This window comes from Aspergillus lentulus (assembly GCF_001445615.1).
Source record: "Aspergillus lentulus DNA, contig: Alt04, strain: IFM 54703, whole genome shotgun sequence".
In the NCBI taxonomy this organism is placed as follows: domain Eukaryota; kingdom Fungi; phylum Ascomycota; class Eurotiomycetes; order Eurotiales; family Aspergillaceae; genus Aspergillus; species Aspergillus lentulus.
The window spans coordinates 2,177,153-2,198,109 of NW_028322122.1; the positions used below are offsets into that span (position 1 = coordinate 2,177,153).

Below are 20,957 nucleotides of genomic sequence, written 5' to 3' on the forward strand. Positions count from 1 at the left end.
ACACATCAACAACGAAACCCAGAAGTTCAATATAACCCAATGATAATATCACCGTCTATCTGAGCGTCCAAGTCCAATTTCACCTTGGCATGGACATTCAGATGGATCTTGATGTTAACACTCTCCCTTTTGCCATCGTCCCGTTTCGTCGTCGGTTCAGCGGCCGGTTCGCTGGCGGTTGGCTTGACCACCACGGTTTTTTCTGTGGTTTCTTGGATTGGCTCGTCTTGGATTTCTGCTGGAGTGCTTGGTCTTATCAGCTATAGGACGGATATTGACCTGGCTTGATACATACCTCGGAGCATCCTGCCATTTTCGATCGCTCATTTTGTGGTTTGACAGTGAGATATGGAAGTGTACAGCTGCAGAGATAATGAACAACAACAGGCAAATATAAGTTAAAATAATGAAGAAATAACCAGGATTATCTCTCTATATCATCTGTGGGTTATGTTGCATCTCGTGTTGTGGGAGTACCTCCATTTCCGTTTCCGTCGATCAGGAACCAAGTGTACCTGAAGAACCACAACCACCGTGGACAACGGCATTATCCTATCAATTGATCACCGTCACTGAAAGTTAACTTTATTATTTAGCTCCATGAGCTGGCGGGAGACGCCTACACCCCAATCAGTCAACAACACCATCTCACTACATCCACCAAAATCCACATCATGGTCCTCGGCCTCGCCTTGATGGGCACTATAGCCCCAGCAATGATAAACATGGACCAAAGCTCCAGTAGCCCTGAATCTGCTCGCCAGCACGCCAAGCGACAACGAGGCCATCTCCTCGCAGAATGCTACACGAACGAAGAAACGCCCGAACAGCGAGACCAACTGCACAATGCACGGGTATATCTCGACGAAGATGGAAAGGTACGGTACTCAACCCAATCCTCACCTTAAACTATTGCTTAATATAATAGTTGTACGTAACCAAACACCCGACTCCAACAATGACCCCCTTCGACGGCCACTTCTATACACACCCCGACTTTCCCCCTGACGATACCTCCGGCCTGATCACGTTAAGCGGGGAGACGCCGCCTCTCGCTCGATGGGTATTTCTAAATGCTGAGACGAATGAGATGCGCTATGGTGGGAAGGGTGATACACAGTGCCATATCTGTGGGCCGTTTGATCTGCTTGATGTCGAGAGTGGATATGTCACGCTTGAACAGCGGCAACGATGGCTGGCTGTAAAGTTGCCGGAGCAGCAAGCCCGAGAGAAAGAGGCGTTGGAGCTGGGGATTGCGGAATCTGAAGGTGGAGTGAGAGGGTCGTGGACGTTGTTCTTTGATCGGGATGAGTATGTGCTGCCGGAGGGGACACAGTGGGTGAAGCTTCGGTTGAGGCATGTTCCAGTGGGGAGGTAGGGGAATTTGTATTCGAAAGAACTGGCTGTAATAGTAGTATATCATGTAATTGTCTATCAGAGGACTGAGTTGTTGGGCTGTAAGAACTAAAATGTCGATGGTATATTGCATTCCGCATTCGGCAAGACACGTTACCTGAGGCTGCGCGGTCTCAAGTAAACAAAGATGAATTCTAGGTATACATGCAGAACAAACATCATCGGACAAAAAGCCAAGAATAAAAGTCAATCATTATCATCACTCATAGCTATTAAGCTCACTGTTCACCTCGTCGGAATGAAATGCTTGGATTGCTCCTGCTGCTCGCTGAACGACTGGGGAAACGCCGCAATGGCAGCCACAATGCCAATAGCCATGAACCCCAGGGAAATAAGGGACCAAATGACGCCCCAGCAGCGAGAAGAGCCACCATATCTCTGCGCGAAGACACTCGCATCGGAGGTATTGACTTTGCGGAGAATGAGATCGTCACACTGTTCACATTAGCATGAGCTTGCCAAGAAGAGACGGAGGACGTACAATATCCCAGACGCTGTAAAGCGCCGACATGACTCCGATAAATAGCTACCCACAGTTAGAACCAACCAACAGAACTATAGATACGGGGGAAAACATACCACAACCCACCGCAGCGCCTCCCCATGAACGATAAACCAACAAGCGACGAGTAACCCGACGGCCATCAGAATCGTCACGATAGTCAGCCAGTCCCTCCGCGCCCACCACAGCGTAAGCAAGAAGCACACCCCCAAAATAATGCTCGCCACCTTGCTCGCGACAATGTCGAACCCAGCAAAGATCAGCAGGGCGCCGATGATGGACGAGCCTAGGTATCCCGCAGGCAGGGTGATAGCACTGATACCGCCCTGCATGTGTGTGACGCCGCCTTCGTGGGGGTCTAGTGAGATGGACTTTACTCTGCCTCCTGTGCAACATGCGGTGATGGCATGGCCGAATTCATGGAAGGCGATGACCAGCATCTGTTGTCATTAGTCAATCAGTAGGCGGTAAATGAGGGAAATAGTTAATACCTTGAAAGGCCATAATGACCAGCGCACGTAAGGCAAATTCCAAAGCAGTGCGATGACAACCACGTACGCCCCCATGACGCCCAGGGTTACTGCTTGAGTGTGGTTGACTGAGAGATCTCGCTTGAGGAGATGAGGCTGTGAAGCCTGTTCCTGGAGTACGCTTCTGACGAGGGCTGCATACGGTGCCATTTTGATGTTGTCTAGTCTGAATAGTTTGGAAAAATCAAAGCGAAGTGCAATTGAAGCTTTTAATCCTTCCTCGTGATCATAGTAATGCCTGACTGCCTGGTGCCTACGCGTCCAATTGCAAATCCCTGCGCCGCAGTAAACACTTGCCCCATTCCAGCTAGTGTGTGGCTGATATAAGCCTATTTTTAGTATTTGCCTTGTGGGTCTTGTCAACTGGCCAATGATATTGAGTTAGATCTCAACTGTTTTATGATTGGCCAAAGCAAGTATAGATCTGCCTTTTTCCAGATCAACTTCATCCTGAAGAGTTTACTATCTGCGCACTCTGTGCTTCAAAGTAAGGGGTATTGCTTAAGATATGGGCTATTTCGATCGTTACTGATGCCTTTCATGATACCAGCAACAATTGAAGTTGAATTTGAGTCATCGCTCCACTGCCGGGCCCAACGCTAACACCGCCCCCATGACGAAGATTCTTCGGTGGAGATCTTCGCAGACAACGCTAGTATCATCATGAATATGATAGCATGAGAGCGAGACAATGGACGCTAATAGCATCATTGCCGACAGTTCTAGTCCATGTAGTGAAACCAACCGTCAGACTGTCGGCCATGTACGAAGTCTAGTAGTCGATAACCGAGAATGGGAACAGTCTCGTTGCACTGCAGGATGCTATCGACAACAATACTAGAAGACATGAGAGGCATCTACAACTTCTCAAACTTCCCATGCCTCCCCTCCCCATCCCTGAACCTCGCCGCCCCACGCACACTCTCCGTCGCCAGCACCTTGGACCCCATCTCAAACTCCCTCCGCAGCGCATCCTCCATCGATCCCGCGGCATACGCACTGTAATAGCAACTCCCCCGATCAACATTCATACACCGCTCCGGAAACCGCATCAACTCCCTCGCCAGCACCATCGCCTCCTCCACCGCCCTCCCCCTCGCAACAACCCGACTCACCAACCCCATTCCCAGCGCCTCGCGCGCACCCACCCCCCGCCCCGTGAGAATCAGATCCAGCGCCCGTCCTAACCCTACAATCGCCTGCAGACGTACCGTCCCCCGTCGATGAGCGGGACCCCCCACCGCCGACAGAAGACCCCCAGGACGGCGTCCTCCTCGACGATGCGCAGGTCAGCCAGCAGCGCGAGCTCCAGCCCGCCTGCGACGGCGTGGCCGGCTATCGCTGCGATGAGGGGTTTCGAAATGTGTAGCCGGGTAGGACCCATTGGGCCTAGGGATGGAACACGCTCATCTTTGTTGGACGGGACAGGGACAGGCTGGAGGTTCTCCTGGGTGCCCAATGTGGACGGGGAGGATCCGGTTCCGGCTGCCGCGACGGCGTGGAGATCAGCGCCGGCGCAAAACGTCCCGCCTACGCCGGTGAGGATGCAGATTTTCTGGGCGGGGTCGGCGTCGAAGGCGAGGATGGCGTTGAAGAGAGCTTTGGCGGTTGGGGGGTCGACGGCGTTGCGGCGGTGGGGCCGGTTGATGGTGATGGTTGTGATGCCGTCTTGGGTAGTGGTGAGGATCGATTGTGCCATTTTCAGAGGGTTGTTATGAGACTGTCGATTGTCGTCTTGTATTGAGCAGGAGGTCATTTATGCTGAATACGAGCCTCGGTTAAGGTACCTGTGTTGGACCGAGGTGATGACATTGTCCTGTGCGGGAATGTAAGAAAGCATGTATAAGTTGTTGCGACTGCAACCACCAAGGCCAGTAGAGCAAGCAGCATGCCAAGCAGCGGATATTCAAATGAAAGCTCCAATTCCCAATAAGATGCTCGGTGGTCTAACACCTCAGAGGTACTTCGATATCATACATTTTTGTACGGTAGCCAAGGTACCTAGGGGTTCAGCGCTGAGTATCTGGAGGATGCAACGTTAGAGAGGGGGCGTGAAGTTAATATTTAAGAGAGGGTAGGGCACCCCAGAGGCTAGAACCCCGTTTTGCTGTGCACTGGGAATAGAATACTATGAATAATATAGTATAATATATTAGGAGTATACGTACTCTGGAGGCCCTCCTAGCATCCACGAGGCTACTTCGTATTGAGTGCTTGTCTAAGATGATAATCGTATCTCATGGAGTATCTACCCCTCTAATCCGTCATAGATGAAACTAGTACAGGACGTCACTGCGTTTTCGCATCAATGAGAAAGCCGGAAATGTATTGATTCGGACCAACCAGGTTGAACGCCAAGACAGGACGAGAAAAGGAGACGCCCACATGCTAAGTCAACAGTACGCTTCGCTCGACAATGAATCCATCCCAAGTCTCACAGGTAGTCATAAAGTCGTTTGCAAAAGAGACAGAAAAACAGACTAAACCTCCCCTTTGCTCTGCCTCCTGCTCCCCTCAGCTTTCCATACGAACCAAGCAATGACGATTCCCAACTTCAATGCCATCGCAAACCAGAGACTGGCAGCCATATCCGTCACCTTGCTCAATCCTCCCGCCGTCATGGCGCCCAGGAAGAGCGCCAGGAAGGCGCCGACACGGCGGTTCCGCCGCGGGTTGGATGTCCACCCGCGGGCCAGCAAGTCCTTATCGACGAGCAAGTCGCACAGGAGCGTCGTCAGGACGACGGTCGGGATCTCGTCGTAGGAGAGGATTCGTGACGCCACGATCTGACCCGCGGCCTGGAATGAAAGCAACGAGATGGGGAGAATCTGCAGCCATTGGATAGGGGCGCGGGGGTCCTCGGGACGCCGGCTGACGGTGCCGGTTTCGACGAGGATGGCGGCGGCCAGGAGGGCCAGGGTCTGCGCGCTGAAGGACAGGATGAGGGTCGAGCGGCGGCGGGGGCCCAGCAGACGTGAGATGTAAATGTAAACGATCATGGAGAGGATGAAGACGGCAACGGCGACGAGGGACTTGGCCCAGAGGTAGGCTGGATAGACTGGTTGGCCGCTGGCGCCGAGGGCGATGAAGACGGTGTTTCCTTCACGCTGTGTCAGTGGTTGTGTTGCATCCAAAGGGAACTTGATCACGGACCGGTTTGCATGCTGGCAAAACTGCCCCAGGCGTTGAAACACAGGCCATCCACGAGGCCGCTCACGAAGCCGCAGACGATGAGGAGCAGATCGGTATATTTGGTATTGATGTCGGCAGCAAAGTGCCGGATGAGGGTCGAGCGAAACCCCTCCGAGCCGGAAATCTCATCGGCGGGCTGAAGTGAGACAGCGGTACTGTGCCCGGCAGACCAAAGACCGGGTCGGTCCCTGGAGTCGTCCGGTTGGGGTCCAACGTTAAAGGCCATGTTCTATGGATCTATGAGGACACTCGTTCGTGGAACTGCTAACCTATTTATTGGCTCGAGCAATAATTCTTGATCGCCATTACGCAGGATTCAGGAAATCCTTCCCCTTTTATGCATCCCACCGACTGCGGAGCGTGCCAAACGAGCTGAAACATCCCACACAGCCAAGATTGGGTTGAGAAGATGTGGGATGCTGCGCATTCAGGACGATCCTTTCTTGTCACATCAGGAAAGTCTGAATATCCTCAACGGAACATGGCCGAGCCACCACCTGCCTCGTGGCTCGGAACAGTGCACCACCGTACCACGAATGAGGCGGGAGGATAGGGTTACACTGCTGGAGCCTGGCCGCCGAAGAGCAGAGAAGCTGCTGTCTAGAATCGGAATCGTCCCAGATCTGCCGTATCAGGTATCCTGAACAAAGATCCAATATGATCAATCTCGTCAGTGTACAGTTTCCGCGCCAATCACTTCAGATGCATCGCAAGCATTCCTCTTGGCGCTGCTTGGCACGATAACAACCGCGGTGAGGATTCTCGCCCAGCATGTTGGTATCAACCAAGGTTTCAGGCCTCCTTGGGCCTTTGGATTCTCACAGTGGGGACCGCCAAGCAGCTGGTTCAGGCATCCCCCTCGTTTCCATGGACTCCAATCGGCGCCTGACGGATGATCTGGGGGTGGATGCTGATTGCTGACCGTGTTGACCTTGGCTACTCGCGATACCTGAGGCGGAGTCGCTGACCATGGAAATCTAGATCACACCCAAAATATCCAGACATCTGTTGATACTATCAGGGGCACCAGGATGAGAAAAGGAGAAAAGCAGAAAGTTAGACAAGTAGGCCTTACGGGAGCCTAATTCCTTCATGAATCCTGAGCATTCTGCCTAGATTGGTCCATCCCACGGGTGCAGAGCTCAGAACTTCAGATTACACCCCCAGCCCAGGCGCCAAGGAAGGATCGCCATAAGATAGACAGCCAAATTTATATAGTTGTTTTAGTGAGTCTTGTCTGAGACGTAGTGTTAACTGTAAAATCTGCAATGCACAGTATTGCACAGCCTCCCGCCAGTCCGCCAGTTAGTGTGCTTTTGCTGAATACGACAAGGATCAACCCTGACTGGTGACAAAGGGGGGATCTTATTCTTGGGGCGTCGCAGCCAAGACAGTCTGGTGGGTTCACTCGCTGGAACTTGCCAAGTTGAGTCAGTGTCTTTGCTTATTCTGGTGACTGTTTGCTCTGAGCATCGGACTGAGCATAGATCCATCTATCTCTGATTGGATGCTCTCAAGTGTTTATCTCTTGCTACGTCAGAATCTCAGATTACCTTTGCATGATAAGAAGAGTTGCCGTCATCTTGGACACTTGAATCTTGAAAGCGTGAACCGCTGAACCTTGGTGGGCGCCACCCGTGTTGCTACCATTCAATCCGATAATCGGACATACGGACAGAAACGGTCAATTGATGTCATTAACTCTCTTTAGACTACGTTGCGAGCAGGAATTTTCCATCTTCTTCCTCTTGGCGACCCGTTCGACACTTCGTTATGCTTTGCCAAGTCTGCATCGACAGATCCCAGATTGGGCATAGCGGCTCAACTCCTGTCGGACATCCTGGTAATTGCCTAAAATGCTTAAAAGCGTCATATCCCGAGTGCACGTCTTACCTTCTACTCTTGAAGTTCTCTGCGGTTTAATCTGGAAGGTACTGAAAGACTCTAATCTGCTAGATTGGGTATTGTGGGGGTTCGGGCGATCTGTGATCTCTGAAGCTATTCGGAACTGCTCCGTATTGATATAGCCATTCTATACGCCAGTACCCCACGGGGCCACGGCCATGTCCCCACTACCCCTCGATATATAGCGCTATCTAAAGCATCAATATCCTACTGGGGACGGGCCAGCGTAAAACGACGATATCCCCTTTGGTTACGGACTTCCAACGAAGACCTTGGCGCTGCAAAGGGTGTCTATTAGTGCTACCTTCAGTTTCACATTTGCGGGGTGAGCCCTATCTATCCCTGATTATGGTGGACTCCAGATCCTGCTTGACGGCAGCAGAATGCCCGCTCAACTGCATTCCTGCCACGCGTTGGTGCTAGGGGTAACAGACAGCATGCAATAGTTCGCCATGTAATAGGCTGCTCATTCGAAATTCGGCTGACCGGAAACAGTCGTCTGCGAGAGGTGTCGGTCAAGGGAACGACGTGAGATCGTAGTGTGTACTACCTTTGTAAACAGCTACGAACGTTGAGGGCAGGTGGCTATCATCCGACAGTTACTCTTGCAGTGCACCCTCGCACAATTCCTCCAAGGCTGCCGTCAAACTCGAGGTAGACATCCGTGCGGACGAGTCACACGACATCGACATGTAGTCAGCTTATTTTTCAGATTCGCTCTGCTCAGGCGAGTGATATCCCCGGCTAGCCTTCCTCAACTCCCTCTCCAGCGCTTCGGTTAGCGCCTCCAGCAACCATTGCACCTCCGTCTTTTGTCCCAGCAACGGACTCTTGTAACCAGTCCAATCCCACTTCGGATTCCCTTCCTCTCCATCTGTTTCACCTCCTTCGCAGGCTATGAGATTAAGAAAATACTCCCACTCTTGGTAATTGAACTCCTTGTGCAAATTGCGCGTGGCGTAGTCCATCATCCTCCGCACTTCCCGGAATAACAAGTAGTGGTGGTGATGTATTGTTTCCGCAGTGACATCTCCCCGTGCCCGAGCCGATTCTTCTTTCTTATGCTCGTCGGCCTCGATCGCGTTGCGCTCCTCCTCTTCTCCCTGGTCAACCTGATCTGCGTTCTCGGCTGCTGTGGCGGCAGCGTTGGCAGCAGCCTCCTCAACGTCTTCCTCGTCAGGCTTCTTATCCGCGACAGCCTCGGTAAGGAATCTCTCCTTCCATGAAAGGCGGGACAGATCTTTGATCAATTCCCTGATAGGTTTATCCCCAGGCAGAATGGTCAGCTCCCCAAGGTAGATGGTGAAATCGCGGATCGTCCGCACCACCGTGTCACCAACGTTGGCAATGAGCAACGTCGCCGTTGGAACAGCGAGCAACGTCCAAAAAACAAAAAATGACCGTTCCCATTCGGAAGTAGCGTGAAAGTCCCCATAACCGATAGTGAACAAAGTCGTGTAGGCAAAATACAGCGCCTCGAAATACGTTAACTTTTCATTTTGTCCAGGGAGCCAAAAAGCGATCGCTCCCAGGAACCAGAGCATCGTCCACACGGTCAACGACGTGGCGAGCGAGATCCATTTTCGCTCGAGCGTGGCAATCTGTCGCACACGTCGCATGAACTGGAACTCACGCCGTTGTCGGTCTCGGTCACTCTCATCCCTTTCCGGCGGCAAGCGTGGGACTACATCCCGCAGGTGTTGATGGTCAGATACTGCTTCGCGTACGAGGAACCGGCGTGTCTTTTCTGTCACAGTTTCCGCCATCTTCTGTCGTCCCTTCTCGAGCATCTGCGCGCGGATCGAGCCCACGATCAACCCCAAAATCAGAATACCTCCGACGGCATACGGAAACAAAAGCCCCCGTCCTTTATGCGTCTTGGGCGCGAAGTCACCGATACCAATAGTCAGGAGGGTAAAATCCGCCCAATACACAGCATCGAGATACCTCCAGCCTTCGATCCGTGCGTACACGGCGGCTCCACCGAGGAGGTAGATAAGAAAAAGAATCGTTTGCAGCATCAGACTCCGCTGGCTGGTCGTCAGTCGAAATTCGCGGCTGTAGTGGCCCCGATAGGCCCCGTAGACGGTAATCAGGAGAAGGGAAGAGAGCACAAAGTATAGCCCAGCTGCAAAAGCTCCATAATAGTAGGATCCAGTGAGCCACCGATGCGTACTACTATCCGAGCCGGATTGTGCTTTCGATGCTGCAAAGATACACAGCAGGCAAGTCAAGAGCAGGGAGGAAATATACCAACCAATTATGATTATAGGCTGCGCAATAGAGAACGCGATGCGCCGCGCCATTCCCCATAAAAGGACAGAATTCGAAATGATGGCGCAGCCAAGTGATATCGCATTGATCACAACGACCCTGATACATCTTTAAGCTCACAAATCCTGGGCTTTCATGTGTTCGTATACGTACCAATCGGGATCCCCGATGCCCCTGATCTGTCCGTTGCCAGCCTCGGACTCCATACTCCATTCCTGGGACAAAGAGCATATGCTGAACGCGCTGGCCATGGGTCCTAGAGTGCCCTGATGAAAGACGGTCAACATCATCTTCTTCCCGAAGTCATCAACATACAGCTAAAAGAGGATACGCGGTGCTTGCAAGCCACCACCAGGCGGAAAGAGCATGATGAGGGACATCCTCAATGATATTTTGCGCCTCGTCCTGAGAATTCTCGTTGACCATGGTGCCGAGATTTCCACAGTGCTCTGCCCCTAACCCTGGGTCAGGTCTGTAGAACTCATACTAATCAATGTATGCTTGCACGTTCATTTCCAATGACAGGACCACATTCAAGCAACCACCCTTGAGCCACTCGCAGACCGAGGACAACGATCTTTTCCAAGCTGATCACTGCAGCTGCTACGCAAGATGTTTCCGTCATCCGGAAATCAACACCGTTGTCATCCACAACGTCACGTCACGTGGTGGCAGTCTGTCATCCGCAAGGCCGAGGACCATCTTAATTGAAAAGCGGTTCGATCCGCGAATACACATATTGCACTTCCCTAGTGCTGTCCAAGGAAAGAATAGATCCAAAGGACAGTATCATGGATACAAATGTATTGAAGGAAAAGGGCACATGGGAAGAGTAAGCGAAGGAGAGCTAGCAAGACAGTTTCAAATAAGTTTCCATCATACACGGTCCTTCCTGACACATAGGATCGTTCCAAGTTTGTACATGGCGCCAGTCCACTTGATATGAGGGCAATGACGAAAGGGGTGTTTATGTGCAATGCCATATGCGTGGAGAAGTGGACAAAATATATTGAGAAGAAAGGCATGGTGAAAGAAGAGCAACGAAGACAGACACCATAGCAGGGAAGACTCCAAAACTCCAATGACCCCAACATAGCCTGCGCATGGCTGTTTTCGGATGGCCAGCGTAAAAGCAAAAATTTCAACAACGAAATAAATATCGCCAAGTTGATCATGGCAGAGGGTATCGTGAGGGTTCTCGGGGTATCGACATTGGTGGCATGCGTCCACCGACACCAGTAGCGCCGGCTCGACCAATACCGCCGGCGCGGAGATCAAAATCAGGGTTGTTTTCTAGCAATACATTTTGTCTTTGCTGGGCGGGAAGAGCTGGCGGCGGCGGCGGACGCCATCGAGGATTGATAGGCCGCTCGGAAATGGAGGTGAAATGGCTCATCTCGCTAGTAGTAGGTGAGCCAGGGGCTTCAGCCAAGTCATCCATCAGTTTGGGCTCACCAGCACCCGGAGTCAGAGCAGATGGCAGTGCACGGTTGCCTGCCGGTGGTTGATGTGGCTCAGCGAAACGAGGATCCACATCTTCATAGTAATTGTCCCCCGAATTGGAACGAGCGTGCGAAGCTGGATGATTTCCTCCAAGAGCATGAACTGGCGAAGGTGAAGGCCCAACGCGCAGATCAGCCGGAGTCCAGCCAGCACGGGGAGGTATGTATGATCTGAATCGGTTAAATTAGCAAGAAGCAAGAGCAAGGGGCCTGAGTGAAGGGCAATATCTCACGCTGATCGGCTATACAGACTCGAAGGGCTGACAGGCTCCGGGTGTCCGTCGTTGGACACCGCATGCGGCTGCTCCACCTCCGACACTGCATGGGGGCCCAGTTCGACAGCAGAGTCCGTGTGCCTGGGCTGCGATGTCATTTCGATCGCTTGGCCAATTGGGGCTGTTTCTGGGGGCGACACTGCCATGCCAATTGGACCGGGGGAGGGTTGTCGCGCTGCTCCAACAGGTGACGGCCCACGATAGTCGAAACCGTCTTCACCAGGTCGCTGTGATGGTCTCGGGCCCGGACCGTAGTTGTAGGCATCGTAGCCAGGATTGAGGCCTCCTGAGACGGGGCCGTAACCGTAGCCCGCAGGATTTGGACCCCGCTGCCCCCGTCCCATCATACCTGAAGGGGCTCCTCGCATGGGACCCATTGGCCCGCCCCTACCATTGGGTGGAGGTCCTCTGGGACCTCCGTAGGGACCTCCCCGACCATAGCCTCCACGAGGAGGGTATCCACCTCTTCCACGAGGAGCGAAACCGGGCGGAGGCGGCCCTCGTCGCGACCCCATACTGCCGTCCGAATACTGGGGACGTAAGCGAGGATCACCAGGTCCAGGCCGCAACCGAGGCCCTGGGCCGTAGGAACCCGCGTATGGATGATTTCTTGACTCGTCGAAAGGTGCGCTCGACGGCATTCCATCGCCGCGGCCTCGTGCAGCATAATGACTATCTGGCGGAGGAATATCAGTCGGAGCTACCTGAGAATTGAGAGGCGTTTGGTCATCATCGCTAGAATGTGTCGTCGTGCGGAAGGTAGCGAACATTGGGCCGGAATCTGAATTAGGGGAGGTGGTAACGATGGCCTCTTTTGCTTCGGCGTTCAAGGCCTCTGATCTTGGACCAGTGAATCCGCCGGCGACAGCCGCCGCCGCCGCATTCTGTCGGTTGTAGTAATTCTCCCCACTCATTTCGGCATTCTCTGCGATGCGCCTCTTTCTCGCTTTGCGACTGACCAGAGTCCGGCGCATCGCGCAAGTGACCACGCCGCTGATCACCAGCAGAATTGTGGCACCCAATACAATCCAGCCTCCCCATCCTAGATGCGGTACAAAAAGAAGAATGTCCACCAAGAAGGCGAGGAGGGAAACTAGGAGTGTCGGAAGTAGGAGGATCAAGAGTGCCAGAAGATATCGGGGCGAATGCGACGGGGCATGTAGGTGAGCAGCCGCGGCGAGGCAAAGGCAAACGAGGGTGAGGAAGGCGGCGACCGGGTGAACGATTAGAATGGAGGATAGGGACCTTCGAGTACTCGAGGGTAGATCGAACTCGCTATTGTCGGTGTTTGAAATTTCGTCTGGAGGATGTCAGCTACGGTAGCCGCCCACCTGCTGCTGTACGGGCGAAACCACATACCAGTAGTGTAGCCGATATGGATGTTTGTGCATTGGCCGGCCTTGCAAAAGCCAAAGACACCATAGTCCACATGGTTGAAAGTCGCTAAAGGGATACCCTTGATAATTGGGGTGGAAAGAACGGAAAGAAGCAAGAGAACAAATGCCGCCAGGAGAAGGATGGTGAGGGGCGTTGCAGGCTTGAGTAACATGGTGGAAGAGGGGCGGCGACTTCGCCGTTAACGAGAGACGTGAAAGACAGTTGGAGAGCGACCGAGGGAAGGGTGGTCAAGATAGGTGACGAATCCTGGATGACAGCGACACACGCAGTCGACGCAGAACCTGGAAATCACAGGATTGAAGGTGACATTGCTTGCTCTTCTCCTGAAATTCGGGGCGGAAGATCCAGTGGGTACGATAAGAGATGAGAAGGGGTAGATCAAAAACCAGACAATCTACATCAGACCCTCAAACCAAGGGAAAGGGGATAGGGCACAGGATTGAGGAACAGATATGTCAAGGAAGCGCTATCTTTAACTGAGGGAGGGAAGAAGTAGCCAGTCTGGCTCTGGCTCTGGCTCTGGCTCTGGCAAAGTCTAGTTAAGAGGACTACTCCGTCGTTAGCCATGCAATTATTGCTGCGCATTGCGGATGACTTCTTCCAAGCGAGCGGGCAGCTGCCTCAGGCGTCCATGGTCGCCACTTACACTTCGATTTTGCTATCTTTGACTGACCTTTATAGAATACTCTACGACTGACTGTTTCAATATTATTGTAGAGATAGGAGTCTCGAACTTTGGGATCGCCTTACATTGATGATCAATATTTATAAATTATTGCTTTTACGCTGTTGCCTTTCCAGTCCTCCTCCCTGTCTTGTGGCCCTTTTTGTGGCGGAGTCGGCCGTGCTAATTTCATAATGATTGAGAGCATCCTTCCAATGTCTCTAGGCAGGGCTTTTCTCCTCTGATTTGTTGTACCACAGATGACCGTTATGTGGGGTGATATTTCCATGCAACAAATTAGTCCATGGTGTGAAATTGCGCTACCTGAAAGCTACGTATAAATGGAAGGCTCCTGCTCTCTACTTCGGCGTATCCAGATTTGCCCTCAACGGTGGCTCACGTGATGTTTTTTTTTTGGATCTTCAATATGATCAAGAAGCGCATTTGCTGAACCTGTAGATAGATACTAGGTAATTACAAATCTTTATTCAATTGACTTCTGCTTTGGTTTATGTTGACACATTTCTCTGGCAATTCTCTGATCTCCACATTGTTTGAGCAAGACTAGCGCAATGAACCAAGGAAGACTAGTGCAAACGCAATTAGAAGCTGCACCCACTGTCAACTGAAAAGATTAGTTCATGTTGATACTGATCAGGCCATGAAGATTGAAGAGAATGGAAGTCTCTAGTCAATAATCCAGTAATCTCATGTTGGATAAAATTTACAGATGGATTTTGAGCCTCATATGGGGAGCATCAAACGAATCCACCTTGACGTTAGCCCGCAATGCGTCCGAGTAAATGAGTTCAAACTCCTACGGCGAAAGTCCGGGGGAGCGTGCCACCGACACCATAACAGTGCGCTATTACACAACCCCCGGATTGGTGGGTTCTTCTTTGGTGGATCTTTTCCAGAAGCCTATCTATATTCAGAAGAATGGGTCCATGAACGATTGCGAAGATAAGACGGCAGAGCCCAGACAACATCATAATCTGTAGACTGTAGACGGATTGCGTGCGCCTATTTAGCTGATCTCAGAGAACCCGACAACCAGTTGAAGTTGATGTCTGCTGTGGAACATCCTAAGCATCCGTTCAGGCCAAGATAAATCAATCGCTTGGTGCCTCGGCCCCAGAATATCATCATGCAACCTGCAGAAAGGGCCTCTCTTCATTCCATCTTTGAACGTGGGTAACGGATTTCTGATAGGATATGTGATCGGCCTGCGCCCATAAACATTGTATAACAATGTTGCGTTTCCCTGCTCCCTTCCTGCAACAAATATATCATGGCGCATAGAATCCTAGCTGCTGACCACACATGGTTGAGCTGCGAAGGCATAAGGGACTCTGATCAAAAGTCAGCGTTGGGTCGCTACATCAGGACGCCAAAGGTTCGGCACCGGTGGCTCATGAGTAGCACGAAAATGAGGCGTAAAACAGAGCGAAATAAAGGATTCCAAACTACAAGCATTGGGCTGTCCTAGCACAATCAGCGACCAGTCTCATCTTCTGCATAGGCTGGGCGGGGGGTGTCATCTCGCGCACTCGACTGGAAGAGAAGCTTGAAGATCTTGCTCCAGAGCAAGAGCGAGTGGTCTCATGTGACACTGCAGGAAAAAGCATCACCTGCGATGCAGGCTACCTTTCAAGTCCAGCACCCAAGGAACACTTGAGAAACTCAAACTGGTGATTTTTGCCTGAGCTACGAAGGCTCTGTGTCACCAATCTTGAAGATCTGTCTATACTTAAGAGACAGAACCTGCTGTGTGCCTTCCTGAACACGGAGAACATCGAAGCTCTGTACCGATATACCCCGCAGATCAATTCGAGAACCTATCCAGTCATTCTGGTCGAAAAGATAGCTGGTCCAACTATTTTCATTAGGTTTATTCATCATATCTCGGCTCATGTGACTCCATATATATGACCGTACTTCATACTCAAGGGCGTACCATCAGAATCCTGAGCGCCCTCGACATGCTTGGCTTCTGGAAGGCGTCGGCTTGGCTTCGATCCAGAGTATCCGAACCGGGCGAGGATGATGACCAACGAGTTCTACTGCTCCCCGAGGACAGTCACAACATCCCGCGGACTTCTCTTCGTCCTCGACCAAGAGACGGGCTCCCAACCACAAAAGCCTCACAGCAGCGTTATGTGCACTTTGGAATTGGTGGCGCTGGAAACGCATGCAAGTATGGCTGCCCTTTCGCATCTCGTCCTCTGGTCTGCTCAAATCCGTCCATATTGTCATATCCGGATTACACATCGTTACTCTTGATCATAATTTTCATAATTGTCTACTAATCGTGCAACATACAGGGCCTCAATATGTGATAAACAGCCAATCAGATAACTCCCCAGCGGATGCATCGGCCGGTCCAAAGCAAGGGAGGTATTCGGGAAGCAGAATGAGACGCGAGAGGCTCAGCATGACGCAGGTCAGAACAAGCAGAAGTAATCAGGAGAAATATCTCCAAAATCAGGAAGAAGAACGCGCGTGGGTTATCACCAGTGCTGGTGTGGAAATACAGACTTGAACGATTCCATGATTCCTTGCCTTCCATCCGCTTTGGCATGCGCCAAAATCAACACATGCGATCCGCATCCCCTGAACTGCTGCAATGTCTCAGTTCTGATTGTCAACATTGCTGACTTGGTCTCGATTGTTATTGGGACAATGTCAATATTGTGATCAAGTCAGACCTTGTTCTCTGCCCCACAAACATTACAATATGAGCAACTCCGCTGCGGGCCAAGAGCCTGAACTTCTCAGTACCGCACCAGTGCTAGTACTTGCGGCCATGTCTCTCTTCTCGATTGTCAATGTTCTAGATTCTCCCAAACCCTGAGGAGAATTCCAGTTAAGGGTGGCCATCGCGACGCGGAATCCAGTAGACCTGCCCCTGCCGGGACCCGCACCCAAATATGCTCGACCAACTTGCCGTATGGGTCGAGCGACATAAACAAGTCTACCAAGATCTAATGCCACAATGCCATTATTTTGCTTCATCTGTGTGCTTTTGTGCTTTCACTGCCCGTTCTCGACCTTGCTAAGTCGGGGGGAATCGTCCTGTCTTTTCCTCTTCTCCTTCTACAATTGTTCAGCCACGACATCTTATTCCTATGGGAGTCCAAGCGGTCCCGGTTGTTTCTTTTCTTTCACTTGGTTTGTTTTCTGAAGACAAGGTGCTCTGAACATGGTGTCTTTTCCTGCAGTTGTCTGTGTTTTAGCATTATTCCTTCTTCCGACACGCATCCGCGCAACAGCGTTGGACAAGGAACCTGGAGACTTTTACTTTCCACCTCTAACATATGTTCCTCAGCTACTGTACATTTCCCTGTGTTCAACTTCTACTTACCCAGGCTGACTTGAGCAGTGGAATCCCTTTCACAGTCCAGGACGACACTCCACAATCATGGCACAATCCTGCGACAAATGTTACCCACCAGCCAAATCAACAGAGCTCATCTTGTACAGCCGCAGGGACCGGCTCATCACAATTTTGGTACGAAAAGGTAGCCCACAACGGCCAATCCTCGTTTCTGAGCACGGACGTGAAGAAGAACTACCCAGTCTTTCGTAATGTGGTCAAAGATTTCGGCGCCGATAACACCGGCCAAAATGACGCAGCTGGTGCTATTCAAAATGCTATCGAAGGTATTGCGGCCTCCTCAAAATTCTAAGCAGCGCACCGAATGCTGAAATTCACACAGCGGGGGCATCCAACGGTCCCAAGCGCAATGCTCGGAGCATGGGCACAACTGGTCAACCAGCAATCGTGTATCTTCCCAGCGGCACCTACCTGATGAAAAGCAGTTTGCAGTTTTTCGTGGGTACTGTCCTGGTCGGGGACCCGACAAATCCACCGGTCTTGAAAGCAGCACCGGATTTCCGCGATGACCATATTATTTTCGGGAAAGACCCCAATGTCGAGGGCACAAACAACTTCTATATCGGACTCAAGAATGTGATTCTGGATTCGACCAGTGTCGATACAGCACGAACCATCGCGCTGGTTGACTGGACAGTGAGTCAGGCGACGCAATTGACTAATGTGGTGTTCAACATGCCCACTGGTTCCAATGCACACGTCGGGCTGACCACTCAGTACGACTACAACAGTAACATTATTGTGGTGGGTACCCTTTGATATAGAGTTTAAATGGCTGTTAACGTGCCATCGATTTGCAGAATGACCTGCGCTTCAATGGGGGCGCTATTGGGATGAAACTCAGTGGACAACAATGGGTTTTTAAGAACCTCACTTTTAGTGGGACGACCACCGGCGTGGTAGCTGGAGGGACGAACATTGTGTTCCTCGGATGCCGGTTCGAAAACGGGAATGTTGGGATAGACGCCAATGGTACATCCGGATCCCTGACCATCATCGACTCGAAGGGATCCGGGTTGAACTCATTGGTCGTATCTGGCAACTCCGGGGGCGCTGGAAATGCGATCATCCTGGAAAATGTCGAGAATTCTGGCACCACTGTCAGCTTGGGGAACAATCCAGTGCTTAGTGGAAATATGCCGGATACTTGGGTGCATGGCAACTTGGTAAGGGCTCATTCAACTTAGGAATAGGGCGTTTAAACTAACGAATCCCAAGTACTCCGCTGGCAACACCAATAAAAACCACGTGGAAGGCCAAACTGTGGTGACCAAACGAGTAGCCGACCTTCTGGTGGGTGGGAAGAACTATTTCATAATGCCTCCGCCGACATACAGCGAATTTCCTGCTCAACAAGTCCTGAATATCAAAACAGTTTCTGATAAACCGGTATATGGCGATGGCGTGACCGATGACACAAAGAATATCAACGACATTCTGGCTCAGAATCGTGACTGCAAAGTTATTTACTTTCCGGCCGGCACATACATCGTCACGGACACCATCTTCGTTCCTGCTAACATTCGCATTGTTGGGGACGCTTATGCCTCGGCCATCAGTGCGTCCGGCAGCAAGTTCACTGATATTAATGCAGTCCGCCCTATGGTTCGCTTCGGGTATCCGGGGGATGTCGGAGTACTCCATGTGAGCGATATGCTGTTTACAGTAGCTGATGTGTTGCCTGGATGCCAAGTGGTGCGTATACCCTCTGAAACTAGTTCTGAACATTCGATTGACCCATATCTCTAGGTGGAAGTAAATATTGCGGGCAATAGCCAAGGGGACGTCGGGTTCTGGAATACCCATTTTCGCATTGGGGGTGCTGCAGGCAGCTTGGTCGAGACCAAATGTCAAGGAAGTCCGGCAGACTGCAGAGCGGCATGGGGACTGCTGCGTCTCACCAGCACATCGTCAGCCTACATCGAGAACATGTGGGGATGGACAGCAGACCATGACCTCGACGGCAGCAGGGCTCAGACCATCGCAACCGGCCGCGGCCTGCTGGTAGAAGCGAACAAAGCCACATGGCTGGTGGGCACGGGCTTTGAGCACAACACTCTGTACCAGTACAACTTCCAACGCGCGCGCAATGTCTTCTCAGCTCTCCAGCAAAGCGAATCGCCGTACTGGCAAGGACCGGGTAACCTCCTTGCTCCGGCGCCATGGGATCAGAGTCTCATCGCAAGCGATCCCGACTACTCTGAATGCGCTGCCAACGATGCAACATGCCGAATGGCGCTGTTTGAGCTAATTCGCAGCTCATCTAATCTCTTCCTGTATGGCGGCTGCAACTGGGTGTTCTTCAATAACAAACAATCCTGCCAGGGAGACTGTCAGCAGAACGCAATTCGCATCGTGGATTCCTCTTCGCTGTATCTATACGGGACGAACACCAAAAGCACCACGAACATGGTGCTCAATGGCAATACACCCATAGCAAAGCAGAGTGACAATGCCGGTGGATGGGGAGGAGTTATTGCGGCGTATTTGTACAATTCTTGAAAGCGACGGGTATATACATTGGGTGATATGATTATGGCTTATATATATGAAATGGAGAGCTAATAGTTATAGATAATGTCTACTGAGCAATACAGACTTGACCTACACTTGGAGAATATCAGTGGATGGAGTACCATAATATCTCATTAGAGAATCCCGTGAGCTGAAATAGTTCTCAATACTGCTGTGATGTGTACATGTAGTCTCACCTGCTTTAGCATATACGACAACAAGGTGTGGAAAACAGGGTTTCCCATCCGCTCAACGGTCCTCAAGCCACAATTATCAACGCAGTCAGAAATTATATGAGCCCTTTCAGACTTGCCATCCGGTCATGGAGCTACAAGCCTTGGGAGGAGGATTCGAGAACATCTTTCACACGCGAGATTGCAGAAACAGAGACGATCGAAAAGCACACCAGATACGAACTAACTCTTAGATTCAATTCCAATGCATGATGCGTCTGTGAACTTTATAGTGCTTATGCGATTTTCAGACCCGGTACAAGTTCCACTCGTCCATTGCTGAAGCTGTAATAACTATTCTTCTCGTGTCTCTGGATAGTGGTACATTCTTGCTATATACAAAGCGATTCCAACGGGTATTACAAGGTGCTGGAAATTCAGCGTCCAACTTTCCGCGATTATCAGGCCGTCTAATGATATTTCGCTCCGCTCTGGAGTATGCCAGGTGTCAAAGCGGTTCAGAATACTGTACGCTAGTACACAGACAAAAGTAAAGACCAACCCACACCTAATCATACTCATGATTAGTCTATTCGTTGTCTGTCTCCCTCTTCCATAGATCATCCTCGTTGTTCTGCGGCTGCTTCATTATATCACAAAGACGATGCCAACGGTGGCATTGTAGAGAGAGCGCCGCTGCATCTGCATGTGATGGAAGGTAAGAAAGGATGTGCAGGAGAACCTCGTCTGGGAGGGATTGGAAAGACATTGTGACAGAATAACGGCACTGGATATGGTTTATTCATATCAATCCTGACACATTGATTCGTCTAACTGTATATTTGGTCATGTTAAGTTCTCACGGATAGAATCATTTCACACTCGTAGAGATCTACACTTGTCCGCCCTTTTCTCAAAGCCCATTAAATCGTGCTTATTCGAGGTTCCTCAAGTCGAGACTCATTTCTCTACTCCGTACTCTGTACATAATTCTGAAATCGACAAATCAGACGATGATATAATAAGCCTTTTATGGTGTTGTGGACTTGACTGGATCGGGCCGCAGGCCCGCAACCCACTTCGGGCAAAGATTTCGGGTTTTGTCAACTGGACAACAACAACATCGTCATCACTATCAACCAGAAAACAACACAGGCAAGGCAATTGAAACCTAATTCATCATGCCGCTATAATAATGCATCCAACCACAGTCAA

At 51.1% G+C, this 20,957-nt stretch overlaps 7 protein-coding genes across 7 annotated transcripts; 2 read left to right on the plus strand and 5 right to left on the minus strand.

Annotated features, from left to right (window-relative positions):
• Positions 1–26: 26 nt before the first annotated feature.
• Positions 27–327, minus strand: ALT_2008 (uncharacterized protein; the record flags this gene model as incomplete). Its single annotated transcript, XM_033557980.2, has 2 exons — positions 27–246; positions 296–327. The coding sequence occupies 2 exons, from the start codon at positions 325–327 to the stop codon at positions 27–29; spliced, it is 252 nt and encodes an 83-aa protein (XP_033413871.2).
• A 347-nt stretch (positions 328–674) lies between these two features.
• Positions 675–1,378, plus strand: ALT_2009 (uncharacterized protein; the record flags this gene model as incomplete). Its single annotated transcript, XM_033557979.2, has 2 exons — positions 675–878; positions 929–1,378. The coding sequence occupies 2 exons, from the start codon at positions 675–677 to the stop codon at positions 1,376–1,378; spliced, it is 654 nt and encodes a 217-aa protein (XP_033413870.2).
• Positions 1,379–1,641: 263 nt separating this feature from the next.
• Positions 1,642–2,598, minus strand: ALT_2010 (M50 family metallopeptidase; the record flags this gene model as incomplete). The annotated part of the gene is made up of 4 exons (XM_033557978.2): positions 1,642–1,851; positions 1,898–1,942; positions 1,996–2,358; positions 2,410–2,598. 4 exons carry the CDS (start codon positions 2,596–2,598, stop codon positions 1,642–1,644), a joined length of 807 nt encoding a protein of 268 aa, XP_033413869.2.
• Positions 2,599–3,305: 707 nt separating this feature from the next.
• ALT_2011 (enoyl-CoA hydratase/isomerase family protein) lies at positions 3,306–4,147 on the minus strand (the record flags this gene model as incomplete). The annotated part of the gene is made up of 2 exons (XM_089599244.1): positions 3,306–3,637; positions 3,697–4,147. 2 exons carry the CDS (start codon positions 4,145–4,147, stop codon positions 3,306–3,308), a joined length of 783 nt encoding a protein of 260 aa, XP_089456390.1.
• A 781-nt stretch (positions 4,148–4,928) lies between these two features.
• On the minus strand, positions 4,929–5,866 carry ALT_2012 (YoaK family protein; the record flags this gene model as incomplete). The annotated part of the gene is made up of 2 exons (XM_033557976.2): positions 4,929–5,548; positions 5,602–5,866. 2 exons carry the CDS (start codon positions 5,864–5,866, stop codon positions 4,929–4,931), a joined length of 885 nt encoding a protein of 294 aa, XP_033413867.2.
• Positions 5,867–8,246: 2,380 nt separating this feature from the next.
• On the minus strand, positions 8,247–13,145 carry ALT_2013 (putative pH signal transduction protein PalI; the record flags this gene model as incomplete). Its single annotated transcript, XM_089599245.1, has 7 exons — positions 8,247–9,751; positions 9,803–9,918; positions 9,973–10,085; positions 10,135–10,274; positions 11,050–11,492; positions 11,555–12,896; positions 12,956–13,145. The coding sequence occupies 7 exons, from the start codon at positions 13,143–13,145 to the stop codon at positions 8,247–8,249; spliced, it is 3,849 nt and encodes a 1,282-aa protein (XP_089456391.1).
• Positions 13,146–15,640: 2,495 nt separating this feature from the next.
• On the plus strand, positions 15,641–19,557 carry ALT_2014 (glycoside hydrolase family 55 protein; the record flags this gene model as incomplete). The annotated part of the gene is made up of 6 exons (XM_033557973.2): positions 15,641–15,855; positions 17,041–17,321; positions 17,378–17,799; positions 17,856–18,221; positions 18,274–18,750; positions 18,805–19,557. The coding sequence occupies 6 exons, from the start codon at positions 15,641–15,643 to the stop codon at positions 19,555–19,557; spliced, it is 2,514 nt and encodes an 837-aa protein (XP_033413864.2).
• Positions 19,558–20,957: the final 1,400 nt, after the last annotated feature.